Source organism: Anabas testudineus, chromosome 2, assembly GCF_900324465.2.
Source record: "Anabas testudineus chromosome 2, fAnaTes1.2, whole genome shotgun sequence".
Taxonomy (NCBI): Eukaryota; Metazoa; Chordata; class Actinopteri; order Anabantiformes; family Anabantidae; genus Anabas; species Anabas testudineus.
In genome coordinates, this window is record NC_046611.1 from 7,295,267 (window position 1) to 7,311,211 (window position 15,945).

General features: G+C 38.4%; 1 protein-coding gene across 1 annotated transcript in view; it reads left to right on the forward strand.

The window, feature by feature from the left end:
- The window catches only part of zranb3 (zinc finger, RAN-binding domain containing 3), a 72,687-nt gene that overhangs the window by 42,732 nt on the left and 14,010 nt on the right, over window positions 1-15,945 (forward strand). Inside the window, exons 15-17 of the mRNA XM_026362472.1 lie at window positions 1,841-1,995; window positions 10,815-10,919; window positions 14,772-14,914. Of these exons, the coding sequence (XP_026218257.1) occupies window positions 1,841-1,995; window positions 10,815-10,919; window positions 14,772-14,914 (403 nt within the window). The remainder of the gene's footprint in view (window positions 1-1,840; window positions 1,996-10,814; window positions 10,920-14,771; window positions 14,915-15,945) is intronic.

The following is a 15,945-nucleotide window of genomic DNA, read 5'->3' on the forward strand; positions in this document are numbered from 1 at the left end:
AGACAACTGGCCACGCGAAGTGATTTAAAGCAAGTATTATCAGAGTGTTATAGGTCATTGTCTAAATGAAGCGTGGTCGAGCAGCGCCGGTCTCATTTCCACCGCCTGACCTTTTCTTGCTAGATGCTGGCAGGATGAGCGAGCTACATAGCTGACATTAATGACCTGCTCTCTCTCTTCTCTTTCTCTGTTTCTCTCCGTCTGTGACAGTCATTTTATCACTCTCACTCTCTTTCACTCTCTAGCTGTGTTGCTCTCCTGTTGTTGAACAAATTCTTGAGTGAACTTGTGAAAAATAAATTGGGAGGTTTCTGTCAAAGTGATGGGACTTGTTGGCTGCACGGTAGAACACAAGATTAAAGGAATAATTCAGCATGCTGGGAATGCTTATTTGCTTTAAGGTGAGACGACTGATCTCATTTCTGTATAATAAGTATAAAGCTGGAATTTAAATTTGATTATCCTACAGTAGCTTAGCATAAGGTCTGAAGCCAGGGAGTTAACAGATAGTCCTGCTGTATCTAAAGTAAAAATAAATGCACCACGGTATAACTATTTCTTATACTTAGGCACAGCTTCCTTAATCATGTTACAGTAAAAGTTTGAAAGAGACCTAAACCTGTGCTCACTGACCATATCTGGGCTGAAGCCATCAGTAGTAGATGGATGAATACACAGTTGTTGTGAAGATGTTTCACCACAATAGGCCACAAAGCCACCACACCAAAAATATTTTTATTTTTCTGTTCTGTGCAGCTTAAACATATGAGGTATATTGTGTAATAAAGACGGTTTAGACAGGTCCGATAACACCAGCATTTAAAATTGACAAGTGTCTGCTGCAAAATCAATTTCATTCTAATTGCTGGAGTCGGTGGATTGTTGGACTGTGGTGACGCATACTTATTGGTTGTAGCTCTGTTAATCAACTTTAAGCTTATTTACCAAAGTCTGAACATCTTCATAGATAAAGAATGGTTCACAAACAGGTATGAGATGTGGTACAAATATGCTTTTGAATGTGTCAACTTATAACTCTAAGTTAGTTTTGCTAGAGCCATCCCCCTTCTCTTGTAACTTTTTATTGGATTTAATAAAGTACAATGATCACATGATGTGTAAATATATTGCACCAGTGCAAACTGGGTGAGTGACTGCTAGCTTGAAAGAGTTAGATAATGAAATTATGATTGTGAGGGACCAGTAATAGTAATAGTTACTTTACAGTGTTTTACATACAACATTATCTCTGTCCTCTAAGGATAGTGACTATGTTATAAAAAGTGTCTTAATCAGGACCAGTTTTTAAGATTTTTTTATTTCATGCTAATAGGTTAAATGTTCATATTTTCTCCTGGTACATGACATAAATACAAAAGTCATGTTCATCAGTTTTTAAATTTGGCTCTTTTAAAATTCATATTTGACTGGTGCTGGATAACTCATTCACAATAACCGGATGATGTTGCATTTAAAAAGAAAACGTTATCCTTTCACATGTAGGCCAGCTGTTATATCAACTGGGGATACCAAGAAGCAAAATCAACTTTGATTCCCATTTATATGAAAATGTCAAAGATAATTACTTCAACATTTTCATTTCAGATTCTATAATCAAGTGTTTGAAAGCAGTAAGCATAAATATAATGTAATTTTTCATATCACCTCAATATTGTGCTCTGTATAATAAATCGTACAAGCTGCTGGAGTTTAATGTCTCTTCTAGTCATTGCATCACCAGAGGAGCAAACAGAGGTAAAATAAAGCCGTGAAAGCCAATAATGAGCCAATAACACATACTCAGTGAGATATTATTCAGCCCCTTTCTCTCTCCCTGCAGACCAGAGAGCTGTGCCGTGTTTGTCTTCTACTGCTGATGCTAATGACAATGATGGGGCCAGTGATGGAGATGGCACCAGCACCGCCCATCCTGTGTATCCGGGCCTGCAGTTCTGTGCCAGCCAGTACACAGACCGAATATATCTGTACACCAAGGTACTGCTGCCTCTGTGAGCATTTGACTGTGCAAATTAGAAAATTGGATCGTAGTTAGATTGCACTAATAGGAGCAGAGATGTTTTAGTTATAATTTTCCCTGGCTGCTCTTGTGTTTTTTTCTCGAGGTTGTGAATAGGTAAGGCAGTTACAGGAAATGTTGTAATGCCTTCATTGCAAAGTGTTTGACTGTTTGGTGCCGAGTTTGTGTAAGCTGCTGCCAAGAAATTCAGCATGTGGCCTCGTTGAGATTAAGACTAAAATGAGACTTTTTAAAAACAAACTTGCAGAGTTTTAGACTCATAAATTGGCTTGAAAAAAAATCAAAGAACCTTACCTTTCCGGGGCATAAAGATTATGTCAATCATATTGCTCAAGCAGGTGAGAAAGGTTCATTTGACAGTATACACAGAGTACGTTATCACGTAGACACATTGACACTTTCAGGTAAACAGAGCTGTAATTACATTTTGTACCGGTTTAAATTAGAAAAGTCAAATCATATCAACAGGAGCTAATTAACGTTAACAACGTAAGATACTTGTCTGGCTCTCACAGATCATTTATGAGGTGTCTGAACTGGAATTTTTATAATTCAGCAGAAACAAACAAGTTTCAACTAGTCTTATCTAGCACGATGATCTAGTCGACCACATCAGTTCGGTTGTTAGAATCTCCCACTGTAGTTAGACTTTAAATTATATTAAATCAGGATTTTAAGTCAGTAAATTGAGAAGTTTTGAAATAGGACATTAGAACAAGTAGCTTGAGTAAAATAAGGCATGCCAAGTGAGTAGGCTACAGCTATTTCATGTGTCAGATACATATTTAATCAGCATTTCATACCATCTGTTGCTCATCTCATTTTCTGGTTTCATCCATGAGTTGTGATCAAGCTTTACTGTACACAGCCACTCTCCATTTCACTGCTTCTGCCTTTTCAGCCAACAAAAAGTACAGATCTTAATTAAAATCTTTGAGTTGTTTTATGTTTTGTTACAAATGTTGAAGGGTTTGTGATCGTTATGTTATATTATTATTAGGGAGGGAGGCAGACGGGAAACATGGGGGAAGAGAGGGGGGTACGTGGTAAAGGCCCCAGTCGGACACAAACTGGTGGCACCAGTTGAAGAAGTGCAAACCAATTTTCTGCAGCTCAAGAAACAGGCATAGATAGTCGTATAATGTGAGAGTTTTCAGTCTAAATGAGAATAAGACACAGCAGAACAGCATGTAGAGGTTAGGTACCCATTCAAGTTTTTATTCCTTACCGCTGCTAAAACATAATTAATTCCTTATTTTCTGAGTGGGAAGTCTCATTGAGATCAAGTTTAAATATAGAGCTCAAAATAGATGCAGACAATAAAGAAAAACAGAAGACATGGAGTTCTTTCACACGTTGCCAATTAACAAAGAGGACAGATGTGAGAAACTGTCTAGAGACAATTTGACATTAGGAAAGTCAAAAGTTAAAGAACAAAATGTTTTCTGATCTAATGGTGATTGAAAGAACTGTAAATTACTCCAGGTACAAGCTCCATGGCAACAAAACCAACTGGAGCTCAGACTGTGAAAACACGTTATAATCTGTCATTAAGGGTTTAACACAGTGTAAAAGTGCTGATACTTGATACGTACACTGATTTACACCTGTCTTTTACCAGCAGAACAAGAGTTTGTTGTTTGTCATTGCGTATGTTTTTTGTTGTTGTTTTGTCTGAGATTGATCAACGCTGTGTGGTCAGAGGGGATAGAAAAGCTCTTGAAATCCATTCATATTCTTTGGTTCAATACAAATTAAAGGTTTAGGAATTACTGGAGGATTACGATTTAAGAAGGAGCCACCCATCTTCTGCCTTCCAACTTTTCCTTTTTCACGTTCAGTTCTGCATTTACCAGCACTCAGCAAGGCAGTCGTTTAAGAATTGGATTGCTGATATGTTTGGTTCTAAAGTGTCTTTGCTTTGTTAATACAATTGTTGCACAAATGTTACATGCAGAGAGTAGAACCAGTGTGTGAAAATCTCTAAAACGTCTTAAGGAGCTTTGCCAAATCAGTGGAAATAAGCCAGTCAAATTGATGTCATCTCAGTTATTGGATTAAACCTGGAAAAAACAAGTTTTTAATAGAAAGCCTACATTACAGACTTGGGTAATGCAGTTTTTATGGTTTTTGGTATTTGTACCACCCCCCTTAGAAATATGAATCACCATCAGTGACAGAGCAGATATTTGCTTCTTAAAGTTTTTGGGCAAGACCCTCCCCTCAAACCAGTCAGTGAATTTTAAATTATTTGATTATAGCTAATACCTGAACGGCTGTCCATAATAAGGGGCAAAGATTATGAATTATAGCTATATAATATTTAATAAATATAACATGCGGCTAAGTCACCACACCAGTTCTTTAGCTGCTGTACAGCCTTACCTGACCATGACCAGCAGCTTATTGTGACTAAATTTAGCTGATGTTATCTTACTGTAACTCTAATAACAAGTCATTTCTTCTTTTAAAGACTGCCATGGGACAGTCTTCCTTGTTTCCTAAGTAGTATTAAAATTGACTGCTAGCATGTGTTTTTAATACTAAGCATCAGTTTTCTTGTAAGTCATCATGATATAAACTACAGTATAACAAAAACATAAGGTAATGTAGCTGGAGACGGTATTGTAGGTAATATGTCCGACAGATTTGATTTGATATCTGCAGTGAATGAGGCTGTGTATTTCCAGATGTTTATAGTAGACAGAAGTGGAAATATAACAAACAAAATAATGCACAGGGCACATCAAGTCAATACAGAGTCACACATTGCTGCTTTGTCCAAATAGGTGTAATGAACAATAACACGAGCACTGCTGACTGCTGAGGGAATAGTGTTTTATCACTCACAAATTTACAGATATCCTAGAACAGGCTCGTGTCAATTTATTTTGAAATAACTGACCAAGAGGTAACAAAGGCATAGACTGAGACAGAGAAGGAGAAACAGGAGACAGTTTACCTACAGTAACAAATTGTGTTGTGCTTTAAACAAACTGCAGGCAAGCAGTCAATCACGGGGGGGTTTGTGTGAAGATTTCAGGTATTTCATTCAGATAATTAAGTGAAATGTTCTTTAAGCTCTTTTTGTCATTGAAATGTCTGGAGCTTCCTGCACCCTGACAGACTAAGACAAACTATAGTTTAACCTGAGTATGACTCTGATTACACTCTTTCTTGGCTCTCCTCTTGAGTGCCACTTGCCAACAGACCTCTGTATTGATCGAATTGTGATACTTAACACCCTTTTGTTTCATTCATGAGGGATCAGATTCCTTTCCCACTAACGCAGATAAGAGACGAGAGGCTTTTACATAGAGAAGACCAAAGCGCTGAACTGAATCACCAATGGAATATTACCCTGACGGCTATAGACAAGTGCCATGTATGCGTGGTTGAGACGATAAGCCGCAGAGATAAATGTCCCCCGCTGTCGTTTAAATGATAAACTGGAGGAATTCAGGCTGGAAAGCTGTCACATCGGGATAATCCTGGACCAGGCACAGGGGGCCGCTCAGTGCACAATCAGAGGAAGATTTGTCACCAGGGCTTGAATGAGAAATATTGAGAGTATTAAGAGTTTTATGTCAATTTTTTACACATCAAACAGTTGTTTTAGTCAAGGATCCTTTGTTCCCGCAGTCAGGCGTGTGGGTGGTTTGTTACATGTTAACACATGGAGGACCAGATGGGTGGGGTTTACCACATCAGGGTGATTCAGACACACATTATGCAGTTATAAACAAAAAATTAAAATCTATAGTTGTAGGAACATAATAAGTTCTTTATTTAAACTGCACAAATGCCAGAAGTTGTGCATCTAGAGCTCCGTATTTTAAGAAGGTGGTGGAGTCTAGTTTTAGTCAAATCAGTGAGGAAGGAGCATCTGTTTTATAGTAACACCGCCCGTGTTTATGTCTGTTTAACAGACATTTGTCAAGCTCTGTGATCAGTGCTTAGGTGATCAGTTTGATATGTGTTTTGAGTTTCAGGGTGGGCTCGGTGACAGCTGATGGAGGTGAAGAGTGATGACTTCACATAGAAATATGCATCACGATGTTACACTCTGAGGGAAAAATATCACAAACAGATGTGCAGAGCACTGTTGCCAGACTATACTGATAAAAAATAGCCTAATCAGAGCCTAAAACCTGACACAAAAGTAGCTGAATGTTACATTTCCACTTAGGAATAAGCGTTTTCTGTACACACTATACAGTACAGTATGTTCACTGTAGAGAAATAGATATGAATAAGTAGTCCTTTCATTTTATCAGCCTAATTAGACAAACTGAAAACCATGGTTGCAGTGATAAAAATGTCTAATAGGAGTCTTAAAGTAAGACTTTTATATATTGTTACATCAAATATTGGACACATATTCGACAGTATCAGTTGGTGGAAGACTGAAATGCTGTCTGTGTGACAGTTTGTCATGAAGATTACCACTTGTGTCATGTTAGCTGTAACATTACGTAGAGCTTGTAGATGTCTAAATAAGAAGCATAGTAGAAAAAAATATTTTAGGATGAGTGCTATATGTTAATTCACCTCTTTTTGCTTCCAGCAATTATAAAACTGTAGCAGTGTTTTCTGCCTAGATGCTTCATATGAATTCTGGATTATCGATACTACACTGATACTATAATATTGGTAAGAAAACAAAATGACCTTATGAATGAATCATTGTTTCTTCTTGATTTTGGAAAGAAGGCCTGTTCTGGATGTTTATATTTGTTACTCGTGAGTTTGCTAGTTGGATAGTACGTCTCTGTTCAATCACATCTAGCAGGGCTCTAATCCTGCTTCATGCTGTTACAGCACAACCCGCTCCACCGTTCCCCTGACTCTCCATGATATTTATTTTCTCATAATCCAAATAAACACGTGGGCCTCTGTGCACTGTGGGTACAGCACAGGAAAAACTTCCTAATGTTGATTTGTATCTCCAAATCCATGTGTCGGCAGCCAGCAGGTATTAACCTTTAGACTTGATCCTTTCTCCTGTCTCCTGCCTAGCCTCTTCGTCCACCATTTCCATGCCTGAAGTGAGAGATAGTAGCTTTTACCTAAATTCACTGGTCAGCCTCTTTCTTATAAAATGCTCCTGATGTTCTGCACAATCACCGTCATTTGAGTAAAGTTAATACTGAGGGTAAGTGGCTTCTCAGGCTTCAAATTGGCAGTAGTTAGCACTAATGAAGCAGTAATAACTGGGAAATGTTCTTTATTGTTGTTATTTTTTACAATGATTATGCCATTACCTCCAAGCCACAGCAGTGTGATCACCTTTCATTATATTGAGGTACATTCCTGTGCGTATACGCAATTCCTTTATTTTTTTCAAGATCCTCATTATTTTTGTTAATATTGCATTCATTCTGCCACAAGAGAGGCATTGTCTTTAAAGTAGTTTATATATTTTAGAACAAAGGGGAGAAAACGAGAGATCACTTAACAAGCTCCTTGGTTACCACAAGGATTACCATGGCAACAAATAAAGAATAAAGCATGCCAGATTGCACAACTTGTATTGTTTAAGTTGAAAAGTTGCACATGCTTGTTGAAGATACCTGTAGTTTAAGTACTGAGTTAAATACACACTGAAATTAAATGTAATAAGGTCCAAACCTTTCTGTTTGTTTTACTAAGAAAAAAACAGTTTTGTACTCTAAATGCTTTACAATATTATGTTTTAAGTTGTCTTTAAGATTTTATAGCAATCAAGTTATAAATCTTGACATGTAAAAACAGTGACAGTTTGTGGTAAACATTTTAACACAGTGTCACTCTCATATGCAGGTCTGCATTAGAAAACAGTCTGCAGGCATACCAGCAGCTCTCTGAGTCCGTTTAGCTAAATGCTAATGTGTCAACATTGTTACAGTAACAAAGCTAAGATGCAGATGTTTATCCAGCTCAGTGTTTACCAAGACATTATTTTAGCATCTTAGTATGCTAACATTTGCTAATTAGCAACCTCTGTAAACAGAATGAGAGGGGAAAGAATGTTTGTACCAAATATGATGGCAGACATCCAGTGTTTGACAGCATTTCACTGAAATGAAAAATATCTATGTGTTGTGGCACCATAGGATGAATAAAGTCACTAGGCTTTGTGAACATCTGGACTGGAGTTCAGAGGAGATCTCGTCGGGCTCAAGCCTCGAGTCATAACCCAAACCAGAATAGAGAAGACTCAACACTATTTCACGTTGTCATGATAGTTCACAGTAGCATTAACTTGTGGTATCAAAGGAAGTAATGCTAACATTAAAAGAAATTCGTCTGTTATAACTAATGAAAGTTCACTCACTGACACCCACCTTCTCTAACACATAAAGGTAATATTTATCATGGAGATTTGTTTGCAGTATAACCTTCCATCTCAGTTTGAATTGAAGTTATATAACTTCAATATTACCCTGACATTTATTCTTGTCAGGCAAGTGAAACAATAACTCTGCGGTGGCGTCATTCACTTATAGGGACACTCGGAGAGTAAACCTGCGTGGTTGTATTTCTGTTTGCTTTGGTTACACCAGTGAGTCAGCAGCAAAATCCCACGTCTCACCAACTGTTTGGGCTGGAAAACATCCTCGTGTTTTCCTGGCAGGCAGGAACCTCCAAAGAAACATGGAGGGACTGCGTGTACTGTAGTGGTGCCTCTAGGTACTGGAACATGGAGTGCGCTTTATGGATTTCATTTAATTAATTTGCAGTATTTTCTGTATTTTTGATAGCATTTCTTTTTGCCATTTATATTTCAGAATTAGATTAGATTCATATTGATATACACATGGACAGTTGAATTGGTAAACAGTAATAACTATGCAGAAAGATGAGTACTTTGAATTAATCTTATTTGTAAAAGTAATGAAATAGATTTTTATTATTATTACTTATAATGTATATTAATACTATAAGAGAGATTTTTGTTATTCAGATATTTTACTACAATGTGACAGCAGAATAAGACAATAAAACATCATGCTTAATGCAAAATCAGTATTAATATAAAACCATATAAAATATTTTAAAATACTTTACATAACTTTAGGATTTATAGTTCACCAGTCTACAAAACATGAAACAATAGAGAGAAAAATATGAATAGCTTTAGTTTTCTTTTCAGTATTCTTGGCCAGGTTGTGAAATTTTTCTTTGAGACTACTTTCTACAAAAATAAAATAAAACTTTTTAAAGCATGCACTGTGGATTATCTAGAGTAATGGTGACACTATTTCTGGAAAGAAATGTTTCAGGTGAATTGTGTAAATGTCATTTTTCAGTGCTATGAGCACTGCAGACGACATTCCATCCACCTCCATTGTATTAAGGTGGAAGCACATATCTCAAATTCTGCGCAAATTAAACTAAAACATATATATAGATACGACTGCCTAGATATCACTCGTGGTAAGTGATGTATGATGAGGAACAGGAGGAGTTCTGAACAAAATACATTGTGACATGCTTAAAAATGTGCTTATATCTACTTATAGGTACAGTATTGAGCAGTATGTACTGTATTATAGTGTTGTACATGATACGAATACTACATAAAACTTTTACAATGTGGGTGAATTAATCTCTTTAATAGAGAATAATCAACGTATATGTTTTAATTTTAGAGGACATGAACCTTGCCACTGCCTACCATGGTCTACACAGGTTTAAGTGAATTTCATGTTATCCCAGCATGGTATCACTATGTTCCAGTGACTTTCTTGTGAGAGCTTGGGTTTCTCTGTCTTCAGGTGCCCCCATGAATGTTGAATGGGGTTGAGGTCAGGTGGCTGCGGAGGAAAGTCCATGGCAGTCGGCAATCCATGGTCTGATTTGGCCTTCAAGTAGTTCTTTCAAAGCACTGTGATGTGGTGGGCCTCATTGTCCTTCTGCAGCATGGATCCTTCTCTGCAATGAAGCAAACCAGAGGGTACAGCGTGTCTCTAAGGACTGGTGTGGTAGCCCTTTCTGGTCAGGCTGTAGTTGATTTGGTGCAGGTGTGTCCAACTCCAGTGGTCCATTGAGAAATAGTGGCACAGTGATCATAGCCCACCACAAGTATTTGATCTTCTTGCCATTCCTGAGCAGTGGTTTACATACTACTACTCATTCTTTAAGAACACTGTTAAGGCCACCTTTGTTTGGCAGTGTGGTAATTTTGCTAACTAGAGTGTTGCATTGTTTATTTAACAAATTCTGTATCTGTGATGAAGTTGCAGTTGCAGTTGAAGTTCTCTTTCTATCAGTGAACAATACTGTGGATGCAATTGATCCAATTTCTGTTTTACAGTGACATATACTGCCCCCTTAGAAATCTTCAGTCTGTCCATCATTTGATGCTGTTTGTTGCCTAGAATAATAATTTACCACTTCTTCCTCTATCACAGTAGTATTAAGTAAACAATGTTTGAGGGAGACTTTATAAGAGGTGACTGCAAGCTGAACAAATCTAACATGGGTAGATCAAATCATCTGAATGTCCTTCACCTCACCTTTTGTACAAACGGGTTAACATAATCAGTGCCACAAATTTGCTCACCTAGAAATAGAGCAGAATCTTAAATGAGCTGTAAATTATTTCCAGGTTTACATGAAAATATTGGTGATTTTCAGTGTGGTCTCAGACTGTTGGGCACCACTGTTTACACTGTGTATGACAATAAGAGGCGAATATACTGTAGCAGGTGTGATGGTGGTAGCAGTAACAGTAGAAACAAATCATTCTGCTTAAGGCTGTCTTCTTTGTCTGTGTCTCCTCATCTGTTAGGACGGTGCTGCGTTGAACTTGAGCTTTGTCCCTCTGGACATCAAACTAACCAACTGGGATGACCTGCCTGAGGCCTTCAGCCAGCACAAGGAAAATCGAATACAGGTCTGTCCTTCCCGCCAGGCTGTGTGTGTGTGTGTGTGTGTGTGTGTCTTGCATGTGTTTTGATATTCATGAATGTGCGAGGGTGCACTGGTGGATTGGACTGTTTACACAAGAGAGATGAACCTACTTAATCTGTCTTTATTGTAAAAACGCCTTAAGGGGAATTGGAGTACATTTTCTAGGTTATGAAATGTGTCAATATTTTCTGCTTTTGATTGATTAGAAAAATACGACTTTATGACTTCACGCTATTTCCAAGATGATGAGAAAACTCTACATATTCTCATATGTGTAGTTTGAGTTTGTTCACCCATAGGCTGCTTTAGGGATGACCTTATTTTTAGACTAAGATCATTTAGTTCGATATCACAGTCAGCAGAGCTATTTCAATTCTACTGACCCAGAGAAGATGAGGCTGTGGGGGTTATTAAACCTAACAGATATGTGTGTGTCATGTGAAACTAATGGCACCACTGAATATGTGGAGGAAGAGCAGCGTCGTCAGCTTGACAGATATGTGGAGCCTGGACGCCCACTTTCCCCCACTGCAGGGTGTGGAGAGGGAGGTGGTGGGGGGAGATCATGGAGAGAGGAGGAAAGAGAGGGGGCGGTTTGGGGGTTTTGGGTAGCCAAGGATACAGGCAAAAGAGAAAGTGCCATTTTATGAGGGTCGTTAAAGGAGACGGATTATTGCCTCTAACGACCACGCACGCCAACCAGCTAATATTAAATCTTGCAGTCTGCCATGGCAGAACCAGAGCTGCTGACAGACACCCCACCTGTCAGGTTGTTTATGTCGGTTTGTAAAACAAAGGCGTGAGCTGCATCTATCCTCTGACCCATCATTTATGCCCTGTTACACTCCAATTGTCCATCAAAATCAATACCAAGCAGGCAGTTTAATGTGGGCTGCAGCACATCTTGGACAAGGAGGCAGTGATACACAAACTCAACTCCATTACAACTAAATCACTAAGGCTGGCCAAGCAAACATATATAAAATTATTTTGTTACAGCTATGTAGATTAGAAAAAAGACAATATTACTCAAGCAGTTGTAAATAGTGTCTTATTGAGGGACTATTTACATCCATCCATCCATTTTCCTCTGCTTATATGGGACCGGGTGGCAGGGGCAGCAGCCTTAGCAGAGATGCCCAGACTTCCCTCTCCCTAGACACCTCCTCCAGCTTTTCCAGTGGAATACCAAGGCGTATCCAAGCCAGAATGTGTCCTGGGTCTTCTCCAGGGCCTCTGGGTGGGACATTCCTTCTGCCATTTAAAAAAACATGCAGATGGAGGAGGATTATGAAGCAGCAGTGATTTTATGTCAAGCTCCCCTTGGGTTACCAAGCTTCTCCATACCTCTTTACGGCGCGCCCAGCCCCCCTGTGGAGGAAACTCATTTTGGCCACGTATTCTGAACCCTATCCTATCTGTTAAGACCCAGCACTCGACTATTGGTGAGAGTAGGAACCAGTAAATCGAGAGCTTTGCCTTTTGAGTCAGCTCCTTCTTCACCACAACACCTGATGCACCGATTTGTCTGTCAATCACCCTCCATCCTTCCCTCACTTGAGAACAGGACCCCAAGATACTAGAACTCCTCCACTTGAGGCAGGATCTCTCCTGCAACCTCACACTCGGCTGCAAACACGGTAGTACACACTGAAGGTCTTGATGAAGCCAACAGGACAATATCATCTGCTAAAAACCGGACTCCCTCTGACCCCTGGTTGTGGCTAAAAAGTGGTGACAAAGGGGAGCCCTGTTGGAGTCCAACATACACTGGGAACGGGTCTGACTTACTGCATAAAATGCGAAACTCTTGCTCCCGTCACACAGGGACCAGACAGCCCTTAACAGAGGGCCCCAGACTCGTGTCATTGTCAGGGACAAACGTGGGGACACTGGATTATTTCCAGCTGCGGACTAATACACGTCGTGACTAAGTTCACTGTAACGTGTGGCTAAAGAATGTGTTTTTGAACAGTGGAAGAATAAAATATACGTGGCTTTAGATCCACACTTGTTAAGATCCTTTAAGAGAAAAGAAATTATTAACATACAGCTTTGGTCGAGCTACATAGTTATAAATCAAAGCCCTCACAGTTTCTGCCCACACAGTTTCTGATGCTCACCTATTAACCCCTCCGACCTCTAGAAGCTATAAACACTATCCACTCTCCTCTTCAGCCATAACATTTGACATCTTATTTGACCTTTCTTCAGCCTGTGCTGACCTTGTGAAACAGTTACATCTTAAGATATAACTAAAGCTTGTCGGGAAGTTTTCATCTGTCTGGGGTTTCTAGAAATTCAAGTATATGTAGAGCAGGAATTCCTTGTTCACCCATGACATTACATCGTTGCTCACCACAAATCTTTGACTGCGGATCAACCTTTTATTTATCACCCCAATCTCAAACTGCAGCTGAGTGATAATTGTGAAATTTCCACAATTACACCACAAACAACTTACAGTAATGTTGAAATTCTAATGTATAGACATATTTTACATTTAAAAGCTTTTGACTGTATGATGTTTGATTCCCAAATCTAAATGAAGTAAAAAAAATTAACATAGCTCAGTTTAGAATGGAGAAATTCAGAACGGAGAAACTGAACATCTAGAACATCCAGGTTAAAGAGGGATAATCAATAGAGTCTGAATGCAACTGATTAAAATCCTGATCTAATGAAGTCAAGATTATTAAAGTAAATTTTATTCACATCATACTCACTGAAGACTAAGACTAAGAAGAATTGCATCTTATTCTGGATACAGCTATGAAATGACCTGTATGGTCTGTAATACATATAAGAGCCAAACCATAAAGTACTTTATGGACCAGCAGCAGGATTTTGAAGTTAATTGTCTCTTTGACTGGGAGCCAATGAAGAGATTTAGGATCTAGAAGTGATATGTTCATATTTGCATATTTGTGTAACTGAATGAGTTGCAGCATTGAGGTTGCTTGATTTAGTAGTCTGGTAAAAAAAAATTGTGAATGCATGAAACAGAATCTTCTTGAGAATCAATCAATGAAGTAACGCAGCACCCACTTTACTTGATTGACAGATGTTCACAATGACGTTCACACCTACTTTAAAGTCAACAGTTAATCTAATATGAGCACCTAGAAGAAACCCAAACCCAACCTCATGTTCCATACTGTATCATGAATCAGTATCAGAAAATTGCCTTTTTAGCCACATTGTCACTCCTTTTTCCTGTTGCATAGTGTATTTGCTGCAGTTTAACATTTGCTGTTGATGAATTATAACTAACCAGTTATGATTCTGTCAAAATATGCATGACTCAAACCTAAAACAACAAAGCATGCCTTGGTTTGATAGGTGGTTTGATAGCTTTGAAAACTGCCTGTATAATTTATACTGAGTTTTATCTTCACATATACAGTATAATGTTTCTTTGAGACTAGATGTCATCCATGAAAAAAAAAAACTCTTGGAGTGTAATATACGTAGGTAAATTGCCCATTAGGCCTTGGTGCTTGGTGAGCTATTTGTTATTTTGCCAGTGGAACTCTTTGAATCTTTGACTTGGCTGAAAGCATATACAGCTCTCTCTTGGTTTGATGAGTTTTGTTCAGCTATCTGGAAAACTGTCTCCTTGTGTGTATCAGTGTGTATATGTACTCTGCAAGTTTAGATTGTTTGTTTTCAGTTCAAGTGTAGTTTCAAAATTGAAAAGTAAAAAAAAAAATCTTCTGCTTTTGAAGAGGCTCCAATGTCCAAACTATCAATTTGTGTTAAAGATGAAGGCTCTAACGCTTTCTGTTTCAGCTTGAAATTGAATATGAAATGAGACGTTGTGTCCTCTCTGCAGGTGCTGAGGTTTGTTCAGGAGTGGAGTAGCCTTGCAGCCATGAAGCAGAAGCTGCTTCGACGCAGCGGCCTCCTCTTCCACAGCCCTATCCTGGGCTTGCAGCAGCTGGCTGCCACCCAGCAGACTCACTCCAGCACCAAGAGGTCAGATTCTAGCTGGAAATGTGTTCGTGAAGGAAAGACACTACTTTGACTTTCAAACTATGATTAAACATTCTGATACTGATAGATGGTTCATTAAAACCCTTAAAAAAACACAAATTCTGAAATGAGTCATGGCAGGATGGCGTCTCTACACATGTGGGAGCAAGTGCAATATTTGGTATTTACAGAGTTTCGAAGAACAAAACTAAAACTGCAAGGACTGGATTAAAACTGTTTACTTTTTACAGTAGTAAATGACTATGACATTATCTATATTTCTAATGTGAGAGGTTACATGAAAAAGTCCCATTTACAGTTTGCACATCCCCTGGGTTTTGTAGTGAAGGCCAATCTTGGATGCCATGAGAGGTTTAGGCTAACTTTAGCATCTCTGCCTTGATCTATATTGTATCTGTGAACATTTACTCTACAGAAACCCTAGCTAATCTGACTTAAAACAGATTCAGCAAACACATTTTTTTTTTCCTCATTGTAAATTATTACATTTTTCTTAGCATATACATAATATGAGAAGAAACCACTGTAGCTCTTTACATATGTAGGAACAATGTTGTTTTATTACCATGGTCGCATTATGTCTCTTCAGCTAATTAGATAGCATTAGCTTCAGTCTAAACAATATCAACATCTACACACATTATACTACAGCCAGACTGTCAAAATGTTAATGTAGCTAGCTTAATTAGCAAACTACCAGGTGTTAGTTTAATAAGCATATTAGCATATTTTAATTTAAAAAGCTGCTTTTGTCTAGTTCTGTATAAAATATGATTTTTTTTAAAATTGGGAATAATTCCTCAGGGTAGTACTGTAAATATGTAAACAGTAACAAGACTACAAATATGTCTTCCAGTATGAGCTGATCAGTAACATTTAATTGGATCTAGCGCCCCTGTTGTGCTAGTGAGTGGAAATTTGAAAATGGTGGCAATAGTGAGATGAATTAGTTCCCAACATTATGTCAGAGTCCAAGAAGAGATGTGTGAGATTTCACAGAGGAACAAGCAGAT